Source organism: Manduca sexta, chromosome 22 (assembly GCF_014839805.1).
Source record: "Manduca sexta isolate Smith_Timp_Sample1 chromosome 22, JHU_Msex_v1.0, whole genome shotgun sequence".
NCBI classification, from domain to species: Eukaryota; Metazoa; Arthropoda; class Insecta; order Lepidoptera; family Sphingidae; genus Manduca; species Manduca sexta.
In genome coordinates, this window is record NC_051136.1 from 8253449 (window position 1) to 8275377 (window position 21929).

A 21929-nucleotide genomic window follows, 5' to 3' on the forward strand; every position below is an offset into this window, starting at 1 on the left:
TCAGGGTACAAAAATGTACCACCATTAAATTGGTATCAGGGTACAAACATGTACCACCATTAAATTGGTATCAGGGTACAAAAATGTACCACCATTAAATTGGTATCAGGGTACAAACATGTACCACCATTAAATTGGTATCAGGGTACAAACATGTACCACCATTAAATTGGATTGGGTAATAAATTACCACCATTAAATTGGAGTCTGGGTACATAGATACCACCATTAAATTGGAGATTAGTTAAAAACAAAAAACTTGTTTCAGGTAACGCCCCATAAAAAAAAAATTAAATAAATATAAAGTAAAGAAATTAAAATGACAAGTATACCAATACCAGCTTTAGAAAAGTTTGATCTTGAAGGTGAAATCACATCCTTAGCTACCAAGTGGGCTAAATGGAAGAGATCTTTCTTAATATACCTGGACGCAGCCGAGATTACATCGGCATCAAAAAAAAGGGCTACGCTATTACACTTTGGAGGATCGGGAGTACAAGAAATTTTCTACAATTTACCAGGAGCCAACATCGAATCATCAGGAACCGTTGATGTATTTGAAGTGGCAATACAGAAACTGGACGAATACTTTCAACCAAAACAGAGCAAAGTTTATGAACGACATGTCTTTCGGTTATTAAAGCAGGAAGAAGGAGAAAAATTTGAGAAATTTTTAGTAAGATTGCGCCAGCAGGCCGAAAAATGTGCATTCGATAAACAAGACGATCACATCATAGATCAAATTACAGAAAAATGCAATTCAACAAAATTACGAAAGAAAATTTTGACTTTAGGAGACGGTGTCACCCTTGACCAAATCATAACGGAAGCAAACACTCTTGAAGTGGTGACCCAACAATTAGAAGACTACAGTAATAAGAACAAAAATTTAGATATTAATTTAATTACTAAAGGAAATAAACAATATAACAGAGGTAAAGACTATCAAAATCAGTCGCATCATAAAAAAAGAGCACATTGTGGTAGATGTGGAAGTAATGATCACTTTTCAAGTAATGTAAATTGCCCAGCCCAAGGAGAGAAATGTCATTCTTGTGGCAAAATTGGACACTTTCGCTTATACTGCAGGTCCCCAAGGAATACAGAACCGCAGAAAAGGAAAATCGATGAATTTCGAAAAAGAGAAACAAATCAAAATAATCAGAAAAGGACGAAACTGGATAAAGAAAGAGATGTAGATCTAATAGAAACTGAAGAAATAGACTATGTTTTTCAGGTGGATAATGATACCACTATAAAATGTACAGTTGGTGGCGTAACAATTGATATGTTAATTGATTCCGGATGTAAATTGAACCTTATCACGGAGAAAACGTGGAAGGAATTAAAAAGCAAACGGGTACATGTTTGTAATCAAGTCAAAAGACCTAAGAAGACTTTGTTAGCGTATGGTAGTAACACTCCATTGGTCGTAGAAGGTTCATTCGAAACTACAATCGAGGTTAATGGTCGGAAGGAATTTGCCACTATATATGTAATTTCAGGAGGTACCAGAGACCTATTAGGCAAAGACACAGCTGTTTGTTTAGGTGTTTTGAAGCTAGGCATTGGGATAAATCAAATACAAATAACCCCATTTCCAAAATTCAAAGGCATATTACTAGAGATCCCTATTGACAATTCTATAAAGCCTGTATCCCAACCGTATCGCAGAGTACCGATACCCATTGAAGAAAAGGTTGAAATTAAAATTAAAGAACTATTAGACAATGACATTATAGAAGAAGTCCAAGGCCCGTCTAAATGGGTTTCACCAATTGTGCCAATAATGAAAGGGAATGGTGAATTACGTTTGTGTGTTGATATGAGACGCGCAAACGCTGCTATCATGCGGGAAAACCACCCCCTGCCTCTTCTATGGATCATTTTCTACCAAAAATGAAGAATGCTAGATATTTTAGCAAATTAGATATAAAGAATGCCTTCCATCAAGTGGAAATTCATTCCGATTCTAGGCATATAACAACATTCATAACCTCCAAAGGCTTATATAGGTATAAAAGATTGATGTTCGGTATTACTTGTGCCCCCGAGATTTTCCAGAAAATCATTGAAAAGATGTTGATAAATTGTAACGGAGTCGTGAATTTTATCGACGATATCCTTGTTTACGGTGAAAGTGAGGAACAGCATGATACTAGACTAAAAAGTCCTGCAGGTGCTTAATGAAAACAATGCTGTTTTGAATAACAGTAAATGTCACTGACACAAGCTTACACATGAAGGAGTTAAACCTTTGGACAAATATGTTAATAGCATAAAGAATTTTAGGGTTCCGAAAACCATAGAGGAACTGCAAAGTTTTTTAGGTCTCATAAATTATATTAACAAGTGGGTACCAAATTTAGCTACAATGACAGAACCCCTAAAGCAATTACTAAGACTACGAATGGGCAAAAGGGATAGTTTAGAAAAAATATGGTCTGAGGAACAAAGTAAAGCATTTAATAACCTTAAACAGATATTAACGAAAATACAATCTTTAGGATACTACAACGTCAAAGATGCAACACAAGTGATAGCGGATGCTAGCCCTGTAGGACTTGGCGCTGTACTTGTACAAAGTGATACACGTGGTCCTAGGATTATTGCTTATGGTAATCGAACGTTGACAGACTGCGAGCGCAGATATAGCCAAACAGAAAAAGAGGCACTGGCATTGGTCTGGGCGGTCGAACATTTTAATATTTTTCTATTCGGGAAGCATTTTGATCTGATCACTGATCATAAGCCATTAGAGATATTGTTTGGACCTAAATCAAAACCATGTGCGAGAATTGAACGGTGGGTACTGAGGCTACAATCATATACCTTTAAAGTTGTGTATAAACCCGGAAAAACAAATATAGCTGATCCTCTGTCACGATTGTGTAACATTGACGATCCACAAAAAGGAGAAGATACACATGTGCATCAAATAGTAGAAAATTCTCGGCCAGTCGCTATATCCATGAGTAGCATAGTTGCACATTCAGAAAAAGATCATGAGATTTGCAGTGTAAAGAAAGGTGTTTATCAGAATGAATGGGATGATTCCATTAAGAGCTATAAAATTTTTCAAAATGAATTGTGTTTCTATAACAATATTTTGCTTCGTGGGAACAAAATTGTAATACCCCAACAACTGCGCAAAATGTGTTGAATGCTGCGCACGAAGGCCACCCTGGAATAGTAGGCATGAAGGCACGTTTGAGATCTAAGGTTTGGTGGCCTCGCATCGATAAAGATGTGGAAAACGTAGTGAAAGCTTGCAAAGGCTGTACATTGGTGAGTCTTCCAAACCCACCAGTACCCATGAAGAGACGAGAGTTGCCTACGGCGCCGTGGGTAGATATTGCAGTAGATCTAATGGGACCATTACCAAGTCAAGAATATATTTTAGTAGTGGTTGATTACTACAGTCGATATAAAGAGGTGAAAATCACTAAAACGATCACGAGTTTACAGATCATCAAACTACTAAAAGAATCATTTAGTAGACTTGGTTATCCTATTTCGGGATAACAGCGGACAATGGTAGGCAGTTTGTCAGTGAAGAATTCAGAACTTTCTGCAAGGAATGCAATATCAGATTATTTAATACCATCCCATATTGGCCTCAAATGAACGGCGAGGTCGAGCGACAAAATCGGGACATTTTAAAACGTCTTCGTATTAGTCATATCGAGAATAAAGATTTAAAGGAAAGTCTATGGGAGTATCTACTTATGTACAATAATACACCCCATACAGTTACTGGACGATCACCATCTGAACTGTTCTTCCAACGGCAAAGTAGAGATAAAATACCTTCACTAGGAGAAATAAACTATAGATTAAATGACTCGGAAATTAGAGATAAGGATAAAATACAAAAAGAAAAAGGAAAAGAATATGGAGATAGGAAACGGAAAGCCCTAGAATCAGATATAATAGAGGGAGATAAAGTTTACGTAAAACAATGGAAAAATCCAACAAGCTTACAACTAATTTTAACCCTACGCCACATGTTGTGGAAAGTGAACATAATGGTGACTGCACGGTACGTAATAGTGAAACAGACCAAAGATTTAGAAGGAACGTGATACATTTGAAGAGGGTGGAAGGCAAATGGACGAGTGTACCATCAGACCAGAGTTCAGAAGAGCAAAGTCTAGAAAACTAAACAATATGATTTCCATAAGAATAGATCTGATTTATGATTGTATTTCATTGGGTATAAGGATTAATGAAAAAAAATAAAGAAATCAAAAATATGACAAGAAGGAGATGTAGTGTTTGTGATATAATTATACTTATATACACATTATATATTATTATGAAATATCAATATATTATTATATTTAACATTATACTAAACAAATATACAAATAAACATACATAAACATAATATATACATTTCACTGTCTCGAGCGCACCGCGTCAGTACACGAGAGCCTATCGGTGAGAGTGGACGCGCCTTAGTGTATAGTGCGTGCCGAGCCTGCGTAACACCACACAAAAAGCAAATATTACAAGTGGCGACGAGAAAATAGGTAAGAATTGATTTATTATACGACTATAAAGCAATAAACAAAACAGGTTAGGGATTATACAAACATTTAGAAAGGATAAAATATGTGAGTAAATTTATAAAGTACCCGCAGAATTAAATTATCGTAAATTATTATTTTTAAACAATGAAATTGCTATCTATGTAGTAAAGTACTATAGGCGAAACATGATTAGTTTGTCAAAACAACTGTGGTGGATGGGCCTCACATTAATAGCTACTTAACGGCGCGGCGGGCGTTGATTTATATAGTTTTGCTTTGGTTTGTATTTTACGCGAGAATAAGCATCTTTACTTATGATAATTAAAATTGTGAATAAACACAATATGATAAGGGTATTAATGTTGTATTATATTTAATACTAAAATAATAATTATTGGGTGTGTGGTGAATGGTCGGTGCACTGGTTGCGCCCCCTTTGCCTTTGCTGTCTTTCTCGGGAATGGAGGCGTGAATTTGTGCGTATTTTATGGGTACTAGTTACCACCATTAAATTGGTATCAGGGTACAAAAATGTACCACCATTAAATTGGTATCAGGGTCCAACTATGTACCACCATTAAATTGGTATCAGGGTACAAAAATGTACCACCATTAAATTGGTATCAGGGTACAAACATGTACCACCATTAAATTGGTATCAGGGTACAAACATGTACCACCATTAAATTGGATTGGGTAATAGTTATCACAACTAAATTGGTGTCAGGGTACAAAGATGTACCACCATTAAATTGGCAATAGGGTACAGAGTGTACTACCATTAAATTGGACATTGGGTAATAAATTACCACCATTAAATTGGAGTCTGGGTACATAGATACCACCATTAAATTGGAGATTAGTTAAAAACAAAAAACTTGTTTCAGGTAACGCCCCATAAAAAAAAATTAAATAAATATAAAGTAAAGAAATTAAAATGACAAGTATACCAATACCAGCTTTAGAAAAGTTTGATCTTGAAGGTGAAATCACATCCTTAGCTACCAAGTGGGCTAAATGGAAGAGATCTTTCTTAATATACCTGGACGCAGCCGAGATTACATCGGCATCAAAAAAGGGCTACGCTATTACACTTTGGAGGATCGGGAGTACAAGAAATTTTCTACAATTTACCAGGAGCCAACATCGAATCATCAGGAACCGTTGATGTATTTGAAGTGGCAATACAGAAACTGGACGAATACTTTCAACCAAAACAGAGCAAAGTTTATGAACGACATGTCTTTCGGTTATTAAAGCAGGAAGAAGGAGAAAAATTTGAGAAATTTTAGTAAGATTGCGCCAGCAGGCCGAAAAATGTGCATTCGATAAACAAGACGATCACATCATAGATCAAATTACAGAAAAATGCAATTCAACAAAATTACGAAAGAAAATTTTGACTTTAGGAGACGGTGTCACCCTTGACCAAATCATAACGGAAGCAAACACTCTTGAAGTGGTGACCCAACAATTAGAAGACTACAGTAATAAGAACAAAAATTTAGATATTAATTTAATTACTAAAGGAAATAAACAATATAACAGAGGTAAAGACTATCAAAATCAGTCGCATCATAAAAAAAGAGCACATTGTGGTAGATGTGGAAGTAATGATCACTTTTCAAGTAATGTAAATTGCCCAGCCCAAGGAGAGAAATGTCATTCTTGTGGCAAAATTGGACACTTTTCGCTTATACTGCAGGTCCCCAAGGAATACAGAACCGCAGAAAAGGAAAATCGATGAATTTCGAAAAAGAGAAACAAATCAAAATAATCAGAAAAGGACGAAACTGGATAAAGAAAGAGATGTAGATCTAATAGAAACTGAAGAAATAGACTATGTTTTTCAGGTGGATAATGATACCACTATAAAATGTACAGTTGGTGGCGTAACAATTGATATGTTAATTGATTCCGGATGTAAATTGAACCTTATCACGGAGAAAAACGTGGAAGGAATTAAAAGCAAACGGGTACATGTTTGTAATCAAGTCAAAAGACCTAAGAAGACTTTGTTAGCGTATGGTAGTAACACTCCATTGGTCGTAGAAGGTTCATTCGAAACTACAATCGAGGTTAATGGTCGGAAGGAATTTGCCACTATATATGTAATTTCAGGAGGTACCAGAGACCTATTAGGCAAAGACACAGCTGTTTGTTTAGGTGTTTTGAAGCTAGGCATTGGGATAAATCAAATACAAATAACCCCATTTCCAAAATTCAAAGGCATATTACTAGAGATCCCTATTGACAATTCTATAAAGCCTGTATCCCAACCGTATCGCAGAGTACCGATACCCATTGAAGAAAAGGTTGAAATTAAAATTAAAGAACTATTAGACAATGACATTATAGAAGAAGTCCAAGGCCCGTCTAAATGGGTTTCACCAATTGTGCCAATAATGAAAGGGAATGGTGAATTACGTTTGTGTGTTGATATGAGACGCGCAAACGCTGCTATCATGCGGGAAAACCACCCCCCCTGCTCCTCTATGGGATCATTTTCACCAAAAATGAAGAATGCTAGATATTTTAGCAAATTAGATATAAAGAATGCCTTCCATCAAGTGGAAATTCATTCCGATTCTAGGCATATAACAACATTCATAACCTCCAAAGGCTTATATAGGTATAAAAGATTGATGTTCGGTATTACTTGTGCCCCCGAGATTTTCCAGAAAATCATTGAAAAGATGTTGATAAATTGTAACGGAGTCGTGAATTTTATCGACGATATCCTTGTTTACGGTGAAAGTGAGGAACAGCATGATACTAGACTAAAAAAAGTCCTGCAGGTGCTTAATGAAAACAATGCTGTTTTGAATAACAGTAAATGTCACTGACACAAGCTTACACATGAAGGAGTTAAACCTTTGGACAAATATGTTAATAGCATAAAGAATTTTAGGGTTCCGAAAACCATAGAGGAACTGCAAAGTTTTTTAGGTCTCATAAATTATATTAACAAGTGGGTACCAAATTTAGCTACAAATGACAGAAACCCCTAAAAGCAATTACGAAGACTACGAATGGGCAAAAGGGATAGTTTAGAAAAAATATGGTCTGAGGAACAAAGTAAAGCATTTAATAACCTTAAACAGATATTAACGAAAATACAATCTTTAGGATACTACAACGTCAAAGATGCAACACAAGTGATAGCGGATGCTAGCCCTGTAGGACTTGGCGCTGTACTTGTACAAAGTGATACACGTGGTCCTAGGATTATTGCTTATGGTAATCGAACGTTGACAGACTGCGAGCGCAGATATAGCCAAACAGAAAAAGAGGCACTGGCATTGGTCTGGGCGGTCGAACATTTTAATATTTTTCTATTCGGGAAGCATTTTGATCTGATCACTGATCATAAGCCATTAGAGATATTGTTTGGACCTAAATCAAAACCATGTGCGAGAATTGAACGGTGGGTACTGAGGCTACAATCATATACCTTTAAAGTTGTGTATAAAACCCGGAAAACAAATATAGCTGATCCTCTGTCACGATTGTGTAACATTGACGATCCACAAAAGGAGAAGATACACATGTGCATCAAATAGTAGAAAATTCTCGGCCAGTCGCTATATCCATGAGTAGCATAGTTGCACATTCAGAAAAAGATCATGAGATTTGCAGTGTAAAGAAAGGTGTTTATCAGAATGAATGGGATGATTCCATTAAGAGCTATAAAATTTTTCAAAATGAATTGTGTTTCTATAACAATATTTTGCTTCGTGGGAACAAAATTGTAATACCCCAACAACTGCGCAAAATGTGTTGAATGCTGCGCACGAAGGCCACCCTGGAATAGTAGGCATGAAGGCACGTTTGAGATCTAAGGTTTGGTGGCCTCGCATCGATAAAGATGTGGAAAACGTAGTGAAAGCTTGCAAAGGCTGTACATTGGTGAGTCTTCCAAACCCACCAGTACCCATGAAGAGACGAGAGTTGCCTACGGCGCCGTGGGTAGATATTGCAGTAGATCTAATGGGACCATTACCAAGTCAAGAATATATTTTAGTAGTGGTTGATTACTACAGTCGATATAAAGAGGTGAAAATCACTAAAACGATCACGAGTTTACAGATCATCAAACTACTAAAAGAATCATTTAGTAGACTTGGTTATCCTATTTCGATAACAGCGGACAATGGTAGGCAGTTTGTCAGTGAAGAATTCAGAACTTTCTGCAAGGAATGCAATATCAGATTATTTAATACCATCCCATATTGGCCTCAAATGAACGGCGAGGTCGAGCGACAAAATCGGGACATTTTAAAACGTCTTCGTATTAGTCATATCGAGAATAAAGATTTAAAGGAAAGTCTATGGGAGTATCTACTTATGTACAATAATACACCCCATACAGTTACTGGACGATCACCATCTGAACTGTTCTTCCAACGGCAAAGTAGAGATAAAATACCTTCACTAGGAGAAATAAACTATAGATTAAATGACTCGGAAATTAGAGATAAGGATAAAATACAAAAAGAAAAAAGGAAAAGAATATGGAGATAGGAAACGGAAAGCCCTAGAATCAGATATAATAGAGGGAGATAAAGTTTACGTAAAAACAATGGAAAAATCCAACAAGCTTACAACTAATTTTAACCCTACGCCACATGTTGTGGAAAGTGAACATAATGGTGACTGCACGGTACGTAATAGTGAAACAGACCAAAGATTTAGAAGGAACGTGATACATTTGAAGAGGGTGGAAGGCAAATGGACGAGTGTACCATCAGACCAGAGTTCAGAAGAGCAAAGTCTAGAAAACTAAACAATATGATTTCCATAAGAATAGATCTGATTTATGATTGTATTTCATTGGGTATAAGGATTAATGAAAAAAAAAAAAATAAAGAAATCAAAAATATGACAAGAAGGAGATGTAGTGTTTGTGATATAATTATACTTATATACACATTATATATTATTATGAAATATCAATATATTATTATATTTAACATTATACTAAACAAATATACAAATAAACATACATAAACATAATATATACATTTCACTGTCTCGAGCGCACCGCGTCAGTACACGAGAGCCTATCGGTGAGAGTGGACGCGCCTTAGTGTATAGTGCGTGCCGAGCCTGTGTAACACTACACAAAAGTAAATATTACACTAAGTATATTATAAAACAAAGTCCCCTTTTCTCTCTATGTGTATGGAGATAGTTTAAAACCCTGGGAAGGTTATAGGCTACTTTCTATCCTGGGGAAATGTACAGCCGGACTTTTATCCCGGAAAACGCGTGAAGGCACGCGGGCGAAGCCGCGAGCAAAAGCTAGTTAATGATATTACTTTTGGATATGGCTCCGTTTAAAAAAGAACTGGAGGGTAAGTAACTGGATTGCAGCATGGTAGCATAGCACGGTCTATAAGAATCTGTATCAGCTATATCTTTAGTTTTTAATTGTAATGGGTTTGTTCATATTTGAATTTGACGACTCAAGTGTAGACTAGACTCAACAGAATTGTGGGGGTTTTACTGATGTCATCTAATTGATCAGGATTGTTCAGGTAAAAATATTCTACTTAGGTACTCTTATGGGCTATCTAAACTGACGGTGTATATTAAACGCGATGACGCGCGATAAACGCGATGTAGTCGAGAACTATACATTTTTACGTAGAAATGTGCGCACTGCGCACTGAAAACGGTTCAGGCGTAGTATGTATAGACCCATAATACTGATGACTGACACACAGCTCATGGGAACCTTATATCGGCAGCTATAGAAACAATAAATTTAAACACATTCTTAATTTGAATTTGATGCTTTAAAATAACAATCAGCACCTTATAATTACATTTTGCAAAATGACCGTTCATCCAAGAAAGATGCATTTGAGTTTTTATTAGCTCTTTGAATGTTTGCTATTATTACAATATACGATTTTTTCTACATTTGCGTCTCTGTAATTCTAGAGCTTAAAAGTTGTGTTTATATTTTGGATAGTTTAGCAGAAAAGTTTAATATTAGAAAACAATAATATAATAAATATACTATTCGACAAATAAAAATGCCATAATATATTAAGGGATACTTTATTAAACGGCCCTTGCTAAAAATACCAATAACAAATCACATAATTATTATAAAATTAAGGCGGAGTGAGGTAAAATACAACAAACGTTTCTACGCTAGAGACCTTTAAGGTCTGTTATGTGGTATTAATAAAGTTATGAATATCAACAGCTTAGTTTGAACAAAACATTCTCAGCTTTATTTAAAACGCAGTTATTTTTTCTTGGCGACGAAGCGCGGAGTTTTTGTTTTGTTCTTATTAGCTTGTGAGGTAGAAGGATTTTCAAACCCGTATTTGTTTTTAATTCGTTCACGTATAAGTAAGCCTTTAATCAACTTTTTCCAATTGCCATAAACTCTAGCATCCGTCTTTTCCCTTTCTCTTTTTTCTTGTTCCTCTTGGTCCTATAAAAGAATATCAAATATATAATTTAATTATTTATTTTTCTACACGGCGTTTAATATTGTAATGGAATTTATATAATACCAACTACCAAGAATAGAAATACGTGATTGTAAGCGTGCTTTCAAAACTGACAAGCGCGCGTGTTAGTGAGAGGCAGTGCGGGAATCCTTTGCGATCAGTTAAGTAAAGATGCACACGATGTTGCAGTAACTGCTCGCAAGGGGCGCGTTCGCCATATTTGGTCAATTTCAAACATTAAAAATATTTGATTTTATTTTAAAAAAACTTTAAATTAGGCATGATTTTTACAATCAGCATTAAATTGAGAATACGGAATCCAATACTCAATGCCATGTTAGTCGTCTCATTTAAAATATAAGCAAAATATAACAATGAAAAAGAAAATGTGATATCATTAAAATACACACCGCAACCCATGCTTCTGTGATGACTTCCTCAAATTCTTTACATACTACGAATCCGTCGTAAACTGGATGGGACCAGCCACCATTAAATTCAAAACCAGTCATCGCGGGTGCACAATCGATATTTAACTTTCTGGCAACTTTGTTTAATCCAGGTACTGGAAAAAAATACATTTATTAACAAACAAAATAGATGATAAAATTTATTGAACAAAATCTACAACAGTTTTAAATGATATTTTTTCTTACATTTAATATGCACAGTGCCTTTAGGTAACATGCATTGCTTGAATAACTCAACATTTCCATACGCATTACGAGGAACTATTCCATTCTCAGCCACGGGTGGTTCATAATCTTGTACTTGCCATGGCCCAAACACTTCTAAAGGTTTGTCAGTTATTAGTTTATTGGAGCTCTGAAAATATATTTGCACTGGTCTAATATCTTGCAGGTAGATGAATCATTATGGATTTGAGAATCAACAAAAAACCCATCACAATGGCCAATATGGGTTGATGATTAACTAGAGTCTTGTTAATGAAATAAAAGGATGCATTACAATGCTAGTTTGATAGACTAGCTTCGCCTTCGTCCTTCAGAGTTAGGGATCCTCTTAATATTCCTGTAGAGAAGGGCTATAAGGTCGCGAAGGAAAGGTCTCCCACAGGTATCTTAGTGAATAGGACATTCTTGGGCTATCGTGTATTCGCCGAAAAAGGCCACCACCGGGTATTGGTTAGGGTCGTCAAGACGTAGAAAGGTTAATAAAAGCCTTTGGAGGAGTGGCGTCTCAGGCTGAAGGCCCCGTCAGCGGGGCTTCGGGCCGTCGCGGCAGTGCGTCCTGTCTTTGCACAGTGGCTGGACAGGCGCCACGGCGGGGCGACATTTCGCCTGACGCAGGTGCTCTTCGGGCATGGTTGCTTCGGTGAGTACCTGTGTCAAATAGTAGGTACGGAAGTAAGCGCCGTGTGTCACCATTGTGACAATTGCCCGCGGGATACGGCCCAACATACGTTGGAGTCCTGCCCAGCCTGGGACGAGGGAGCGCAGCGCTCTCGTTTCAGTCGTCGGAGGAGATCTCTCGCTGTCGGCCGTTGTCGCTTCCATGGAGAGTGCCGAGAGGGATCGAGAGAGAAAATCCCTCCTGCCCTCAGAGGAGACGAAGGAGGCGCCGGGTGGACGACTGACCGGCGTCTCCCGCCCTGTGGAATGGGGGCGTTTGGAAAATTCCACCACGGTATCCCCTGCCTGTCGTAAGAGGCGACTAATAGGGGCCACGAAGGGGGTCGTCGGCGGGCAGCAGGGGGCTGTCCGCCCTAGTGCATTTCTGTGCATCTTTTGCACATCTGTCGGTTGACCCCCGGGATGGACGGCAGTGTGTAGTTGGCCTCACGCTGCCGTAGACGCCGAGGGCGTCCTTCGGTGCGCGGGGTTTCTGATCCCCCCCTCCATAGGAGACGGGCCGCAAGGCGCCACCGCGCAGGGGCGGCTGCGGTCGTAGACTTAGACACTTCAACGTCAGAGGAAGCCCGCAGCCGTCCCGAATGCGCCGAAGAGGGCCACCGCGGAGTTTTAGCTGGTAGGCCGTGCATAGGTTAGCTGTACATGGGGTTAGGACTCGGCCCGGCGGTCGCCCGAAGGTCGTCATCAAATCCGGGCGGCTCAACTCCGGGCCGTAAGGCACGGTTACCCCAGAATAACCGCTCAGTCGCCCTCCACGAAGGCTGGGCGGTAGTAATAAGGACCTTTCTCCGCGAAACAAAAAAAAAAAAATATTCCTTATAAAAATAATATCACATAGCACGCTCACAGGATCTGGAGCATTCTGATAAATTTCCGGTAACCATCCGGAATTATATTATCATTTACTCAAGTTTGAAGTTCAGGAGGGCGTTGAGTGCAGCAAGGACTTGTAGTATGGCTGATTTGGTGCGCCACGGTACATGGAGGATTTGGAAACATCAAATAATGCCTGTTCCTGGGACTTTCGTTATCGTATCCCAGCACAGCGCATCCTTAATATAATATCGTCATTCTAGCCATAAAACAACTTACCTTATCCCATTTAGGGCGAGCTTTCACTACTTTGTAAGGTTTTTCTCCGAGTCGTACTACTTTTGCTTCCTTCAACCAAGTGTCTCGCGACCTACACACATACACACAGTCTCTGGCGTAAACTGGCTCCCCGCGTACAAACCCCAATGAAGCTGCTTCTGGAGGGTATATTGCTTCAAATTTCAATAGATGTCGCTTTAGTGCGTATAGCGGATGATTTTTATATCTGAAATGTGGTGTTAAACCGTATTAGTTTTCTAACGTTTAGGAAGCAGTCATAACTTATATAAATTGATGATGATTTGTAATCTCATATCTTCAAAATAAAATCATATTCTTATTTTAAAGTTGTATAATACCATGAAATATTTTATATTTGTTGTCTGTAAAATAATGTTTTCAGATGTAAGCATAAGTATATTAAGGAACTAATATTGAAATGTAAAGTAGCATGTAAGAAAATATTTACTCTGCAATGCTTTTGGGTAGTGGTGCGTCCAACTGCTGTTTGTCTAAAAACTCATCCTCTTCTCTGTCTCTGGCGGTTTTAGGACCTAACCAAGGTTGTAGAGACTTGTTCCACCATGGCTGCTCCGCACGAAGTTTTCGAGTTACTGTGTTCCAATGCGGCACATACCTTCGAGTTAAATCTTTCAAGTAATTATTGTTATCCCAGCCCACAACATAGCAAACAGGGTGCGTGCTGCGGTTCTGAAATAATTACAATGTTGAAATTAATATTTTTTGTTTGTGTTATACATATTCTAAAAAAATATTTACGCATTATCGTATAGAGTAAGTTAACGTTTATGTATTTCTCGATAGTTGTTTAACAATCATATACGTCAAGAAAAAAAAATACACAAAAAAATATACCACCGATTCCCAGACATTTTAAGTTTACTATTACTATGGTTGCGTGATTTACTATTCAAAAATTACGCGCTCGTAATGTTCACGCTGCCGTATTTTAGTTCCAAATATGCACACTGGACCGCTGTTCAAGTTTACATAAAAAATTGCCGTAATCGAAACCATTATGTTGACTATACGATAGCGCGTAAATTCGTGCTCAGGGTACAGAACTTTATACAGCATGATACTAACATAGAGGAAACCAGAGTCATGAATCTTCCCAGCGATTATATCTACACAAATCCACTGTTCCAATTCTTCCACAAAAATTTCACACCACACATCAGTTTTCTTTTTGCATGTATCTTCATCAGATGAAATAACTCTGCGGTCAATAACTTTGCTGGTAGAGGGTTTTGGGCTTAATTTTGTTGGCTTAAAATTATCATCACTATCTGAATCTTCAGGTTCAGATGTTGCTATTTTTAATTTACCTGTGACATGAAAAAAATACTAATAATTATAAAATCCATCAAATGTTATTATAGGCATCAGAATATTTTGGTTCAGAATACTACAGAAAATAGTATTAAGTTCAGAAGTCCAGAAAAATATGTTTTTTTTTTTAAAGTTGATTTTTGGAATGTCTAACTGCAGCAAGAATACAAAATAATAAATTGTCAAAAAACCCAACCAAGCACTTTAGATTGTATAATTCTTATTTAATCTATAGGAAGGAATACCCGAGTTTTTGTTTGTTTGAATAAAGTTATGAGTATAATGAAAGATACTAACTTTTCCCGATTCCTTTTTTAAACTGTGGAGTCTCCTGTTTTATGCTGTTTGTGATGATGTCAATCAGCTCACCAGTTACATCATTTTTGGCTTTTGTTTTGGATTTCATAAGATCTCTATGATTGATTCGTTGTTGTGATGAAGAAGTTTCTTGTGTTTTAGTTTGTCGAACATTATTTCTTAGTGCTTTGGGGCTTTTGGTTACTTGTAGAGCAGTACCAGGAGCACTTTTCGTTCTTAGTTTAGCTGCCTTATTTGTATGAGTATTATTTACCTTAGTTTCTATTTGCGAGTTGTTAGAATCAGCTGAATGAGTGCGTTTTCTTGATAATCTAAGTCTACTGCTGGTTTTGGCATTTGTTTGACCTTCAAAATATATGCTGGAAACTTTTGCATTACTTTCATTTGTGACAGTGATTTTAGGTGGCTTCAATTCAATCTGTTTTTCTGAATCATCAGATGATTTTTTAAGTGATTCTACAGTATTTTGTGTATTTGCAGTATTGCCTGCTTTATTGTTTCTGCTGTTGGTTTTGCTCAGCTGCGTTTTTTTCCCTGGCAAATTGTTTTCTTTGGGATTTAAAGCTTTGTCAGGCAGCAAATCTTTTTTTAGGTCATGATATGTGTTAATATCATTTGGTTTATCCTTATTTTGGAGATTTCTTGTTCCTCTTTGAGGTAATTTAACACCAACAGGTTTTGTTGTGTCTTTATCGTTATCAAACCTAACAGGATTTCTCTTAATTTTTTTTGGTGGTGAAATACCTTCATTTTCATTAGAATAGTCATTAGTTTTGCCTTTGTTGGCTCGTGTTGATCTTAAGGATCTGGATTTAGGAGTTAAATCATCATTACTGCCATCCAGTTGAATAATATTCTTAAAAACTTCAAGCAGATCTATATCGCAACTACCATCCAATTGTGCAACTTTTTCTTTAGATTTTGTCTTAGAAGTAGCACTTGTTGCCTTCTTTTTATTTGATACAGTGTTTTCTTTCGACTTATCGTCTTTTTTCTTTTCTGTAGGCTTTGTAGAAAGCGAACATAATTCAGACGTAGGTGGCTTCAGAGGTAAAGTAACGAAATTAAATATAACTCGACATTGTAAGCCAAGAGCTCGCAACAATGCAACAAATATAAATACCATGTACTTCTTTGAAGTAGCTACTTTGCGTTTTATTTGTGATAGTAATATTTCTATGAGAGGTGGAGCTTTAGGCTTGAATTTATCTTCGTTTGGGTCTTGTTTCAAGGTTAATTTATCTTTGAACCAAGATGTTATTTGTTCTATGTATTTCAGATCAACTCTTTCCCCAGGGTAACATTCTTTAGATGGCACTAATGAAAGTGCAGCTGACATTATTTCCTGATTATTTAAAACACGACTGACATAATTACCATGCCCTAACCAGCACAAAACATGTACTTTGTGCATGTAAACTTGATATTCTTTCTTAACTCTATTAAGCTTCCGTTTCATCATCATCTCCACATCAACAGCTTTTTTCTTTTTGCATCCACCATCAGGGAATTCAACAAATAGTTGTAATCCTTGTTGGGGTATACTTTTTGATTCTAAAAAGTTTACTATAAATTAATATAATTTGATCTATCTGTGTTATGATAGCGACTTGGAGTTTTGATAATGCTATAAGGTCATAAAAGAGTTGCCAAGGATGGCAAATATGAAGTAAGATCAAGGTACGTTTTTTTTTATAATTTTTAAATTGGGTGCCCTTACTAAATCCTATTTCAAAAGTTTACCATATGCAAGGTAAATAATATTATATTTTATTTTACATTATATCATAAAATTTTCTTCAAATTATTTAAAAATTATAATACCTTTTACCTCCTCCCAATCTTCTGCTTCAGAATCACTATCCACTTTTGTTTTTTTTATTCTACTTTTCTTCTTTACAGGTTTTTCCACTGGTAAGACCTCTTCACCTAAAGCTAACAAATCTTTTACATTGGTTTCCGCTCCGCTTTGTTTACTTATATAATTTTCTATTGAGGCTTTTGTTTCCTCAATCTTTGAGTTGTGTTGTTGTAGTTCCATAAAAGCTTTTTTGGCAATGTCTTCACTGTTATCTTGAACATTATTTGACCATACCTGTAAGAAAAATGTTATTCCTAAATAAAAATCTTATGATGTTTTAACACCTCTAAACGGGCCAGCATAGTTGTGTTAACTGATGAGGGGTAATCTTTTCTCATCAGTCAACATTCTATTTGGACTTCAATCTGCTTAACAATAGGTGTAGTGGTGTGACTGCTGTCACATATAAAATAATTACAAACACATTATTTTAGATTTTTATTAAGAGTTGTTAACACTGGTGGATGTAATAATTGCATCATATCGTGTTTTTTATTGTTGTTTAATATTATAAAGGGAATGAAATCTGCAACTGGGTAAGATGATTATAAATGATAATGCCTAATTGTTTATGCACTTCCTACTTTTAAAAAGCATATGTTTAAATTAACTGAAATTCATTGGTAGTGCTCTCAAAGATATCCGGTTTTCAAAAAGAAAACAGCACCAATCAATGAATTATTGAAACTAGTATTTTAGTGTCTGTATTGTAGTATTTAAAAAAATATAAATATCTTTAGCTCATTTAAACCTTTCTTAGTACTTCCGTCAAAGAATCACTGAACTTGCTAAAAAGTGCACTTTTAATTCTTATATTAAAGGACACTGTTAGATGAAAAAACCATATTATATTAAGCAAGGCAGACCAAAATTTTTATTTTTGGTAACTGTATAACTTTCATAAATAAACTTTTTCTTTTGTTATATACATGTTTATACATTAAAAACTGAGTATAAGATTACTAACATCTTTATATACAGCATCAATTTCTTGATCACTTTCAGGATCTATTCTTGGTGCAGCGCTTGTTGACGGAACAGCAGTTGGAGGAATTTTCTTTGCTGGCTTATTTGTAATTTCATCATCACTGCTATCTAAAAATATTTTTTGGAAAATATAAGTCTGCTTTCATGCTAAACTCTATTGATAAACTCGATTATCTGAACTTCAATTATATGTATTTGGGATCATCCAGATTGCAACCCATGGATAAAACTGCATGAAACTTGAAAACTACTTAACCAATTTTGAAAATTCTTTTACTAATAGTAAGATGCATTAGCCCCCGATGCTATAGACTACTTTATTATCCTGGAAATAATCATTGACATGGGTGGAACTGTGAGCAAAGGCATGTTATAATAATAATTCATATGTACATCAATAGTTTTACTTCACAATATATTATCCAAATTTACTAAAGGAAACTAAAGGAAAGGTCTTTTGGATGAAAAGTACTGTGCTCCTGTTGAAAGAATTTTCACATTTGACCTTGTCAATACCAAACTAAGAAACAGACTAGGCAACAACAAAGCCTCGAAATTAGTCTTTCTCTCTAAATGTTACAATAAAGAGATCATCTTTGATTATAATGTTTACTTGTATCCTATACTAGCTTTTGCCTGCGGCTCCGCCCGCATGACAAAAGTTTTTCCGAGATAAAGTTTTCTGTAATAAAAGTCATGTTCTATATTTGCCTGGGATAACAACTTTAGCCGTATACTGAGTATACGCAACTGAACCTCTTGAGAGGCATAAACTTTCGCTGTTTTTGCAACTTTTTTATCTGGCAGACAGATGCGGCTGATGTCATAGTATATTTTTTGAGAGAAACAAATCTGTCACTCATGGTTGCATATCTTTAACCGTTTATGCAGTGCATGTAACATCCCATTTATGCAAAATTTTGCATTACTGCTCTGCTTCTATTGATCATAGCGTGATGATATATAACCTTTAGGCTTCCATGAACAAATTGTTATCTAAAACTAAAAAATTCTGCAGTTTGAACCAGTAATTGGTGAGTTTAGCGTGTTCAAACAAACAAACAAACCCTTCAGCTTTATGTAATACTATAAATAAACAGACTTGTTATCATAGCAATGCTCTGTCCTTAGATAAATAATGTTTATGAATATGGGGGGATAGTTTATAATATATATAATTATGGAGTATAATAAGCATTTTTCTTATAAGTTACTGATTTGTTTAGTGTGATTTAAAGTAATCAATGAACTTTTAAATCAATTAACTTTAGTTTTGACTGAAAATTAAATAATAAATACTCAACATGGAGTGTGGATAAAAATTTAATTTGGTCAGGAGGCACTTAAACTACATTATAACATCCCTTAGATATATAGCCTGAGCTTTAATTTAGACATTATTTTAAACAAAAAACAAGAGCTACAAGGAAATAAAGCATAAACTTAAGTAAACTGTTTTTACCGCTTTCTGATAAATTAAGAATCGCAGGTAGCAGTTTATCCTCCTCAGTGAGGTCTTTAATTGAAATCAAAACATCACCACTGTCCTCAGGTGATTGTTTGTTTACTTTACTAATGAGATTCTTCAAAGAAATGGGTTTCTTGGTCGCCACCGGTTTTGATCTTTTCTTTTTTATTTTATTTTCGACAAAGTCGTCATCTGATATTTGTTCAATTTCTTCTTCATCCTCTGAGTCTGTTTCGTCTGAAATGTGTGCCTCAGAGCCGGAATCGCTAAAGTCACCCACACCATCGTCGCTATTATCGTCGTCTTTATAGACTGTTTTTATCACCTTTTTTCGAGTAGTGGGCATATTTGGACAATAAAGTTACAACATCAATGAAAAACTGTCCATAGAATTATTATTGTTAATGAATTACACAACTTCCTACAATCTAGCCAGTAACCACACGCTTTTAAATAATAATTATAATAAAGATTGAAGGGATAAATAATTTTTTTTTTCTTATAATTCGTCCTTAGAGGACAGGCTATAGTCTTACGACCATACTGCCTAGTCTTACGTATTTCTTTTCTTCAAATTTAAATTCTTAATATATTGTCTTTCGTAAGTAGGGATAAATAACTATTAACTGTCACAATTATTTTTAAATTTCTTCATACCGTGGATTCATGTCCTTCAGCCGTGTTATAATAAAGAACTACCAGTGTTTCCACTTACAATTTTAGTTTTACTCTAGATTTTCTAAGAATTATTCCAAAGATTTTTAAAATCTTTATTATTTAGACACCTACAACATTATATAAATTAAATTTCACCTGTGAAACATGATATAAGTGTTGTACATTTTTTTTGACGGCTGTGAAGTCAGCTGCGAGTGCAAAAAAAAAAAAGAATACACCAAGGAATGATAGTTTCTCTTTAGATTTTGATCCTTAACAAAAATCCCTCAGATAAACAAAATTTGGTCATTTCGCCCACAAAAACGTGATAAATCCTACAAATTTAAGACAGCGGGTAGTGGGAACAACCACGGATAATTTAATTTTTTTATGTCTTTAACCCGAAACTCAAAACATCTCTGTACAATATACCTACTAATATTAGAGCTCGAGCTCTAGAAGCTCTCAAAAAGAATAAATTTTCCCCTTATTTTAGTAGTAGCAATAGTTCCTGCGATAAGTATAGATGAGAGGACAGAGGGTAATCAGTAATTAATTAGTGTTAACGTGTACCTAAAAGCTTATACCTATCTAGATTTATATCGTATACTAGATGACCCGGTGAACTTCGTATCACCTACATACATTTATTATTATTATTTATTGTGAAAAACAATTTTGCCATACAATACGTATGTTATCATTATCTGTCTCTCGCTAGTCGAGAGTACGGTTTACGCGTGCGGTAGCTTGTCGCACATTTGATTAACTTCGACGATCTAAGTCATCTTCTTCGTGGCATTTTGCGACAATAACAATAAATAAAGTTCTCACGCACTGACAAATTGATGATAGATTTTAATAATAGTCTTGAAATTTATTTATTTATTTTCTATTTTTAAGAACCCACTGACACTTTTACACTTTATTTATTTCTGAAATGTTTTGTATTTGAACAAAATAAACCAAAGAAATCGGACCTCATATTACAACTATGAAACAGACTTATTTCTGAATACATCTATATATATGTAACAGTTCTTTATTTCTAAAAAGAGAAAAGACATGAAATGTTTGACAGGTAGGAACATTTTGTATTGAAAACTTATATTGTCGTTTTTAGTATTTTCCGTTATTTATTATTTATGTTCGTCACCGTTTAATCCATCCCTGGACTTCCACAAATAATTCAAAACCAAAATTAGCCAAATCCGTTCAGCCGTTCTCGAGTTTTAGCGAGACTAACGAACAGCAATTGATTTTTATATATATAGATTTAAAATTCACACCATCGTCATATTTTAGTAATATTTTTTGTTTTTTATAAGTCAAAAATGTTTTAGTTCTTATTAGGTAAATGGGTACTTACTTTCGTCCTAACGTACGTACCTAGTTACCTAACCTACGTTTTTTCTTTGACAAATAGAGCAAGGGCCATATCCTTCGAATATTCCTAAAAGAAAGAAAGCTCGATATTTGTTTAATCGTTTTACACAGGACGTTACTCAAATCTCTGCTTAGAAGATGGAGATAAAAACTCTTTAGAAATAAATAGGAATCTTATGGTAAGGTGGTAGCTCAAGGTCCATTTTCATACATTTTGTTTCGGCTTTAATCTGGGTAACTAAACAAGTATTGGCAAGTAAAGAATTTAAATTCACGTCTAGTTAGTGATTAGTTCTCGCAGTTGAAAGAAAAATGTAAAAATAATTAATAATCATGGATATTTCTGCCTTTAAAATTTCGTCATATTAAATTTTAAAGGCCGAAATATCCATGATGGTTTAAAGTTTGATTCTGGAGGTAATTTAA

At 35.6% G+C, this 21929-nt stretch overlaps 2 protein-coding genes across 2 annotated transcripts; one reads left to right on the forward strand and one right to left on the reverse strand.

The window, feature by feature from the left end:
• Positions 1 to 8354: 8354 nt before the first annotated feature.
• On the forward strand, positions 8355 to 9059 carry LOC119190194 (uncharacterized protein K02A2.6-like). Its single transcript, XM_037441503.1, has one exon. It carries the CDS (start codon positions 8355 to 8357, stop codon positions 9057 to 9059), a length of 705 nt encoding a protein of 234 aa, XP_037297400.1.
• Positions 9060 to 10588: 1529 nt separating this feature from the next.
• Positions 10589 to 19977, reverse strand: LOC115453701 (DNA repair protein complementing XP-C cells homolog). Its single transcript, XM_030182421.2, has 10 exons — positions 19455 to 19977; positions 17973 to 18100; positions 16969 to 17239; positions 15124 to 16698; positions 14581 to 14822; positions 13943 to 14184; positions 13474 to 13699; positions 11665 to 11833; positions 11419 to 11573; positions 10589 to 10989 (listed from the first exon to the last, which is right to left on the reverse strand). The coding sequence occupies exons 1-10, from the start codon at positions 19804 to 19806 to the stop codon at positions 10798 to 10800; spliced, it is 3552 nt and encodes a 1183-aa protein (XP_030038281.2). The 5' UTR covers positions 19807 to 19977; the 3' UTR covers positions 10589 to 10797.
• Positions 19978 to 21929: the final 1952 nt, after the last annotated feature.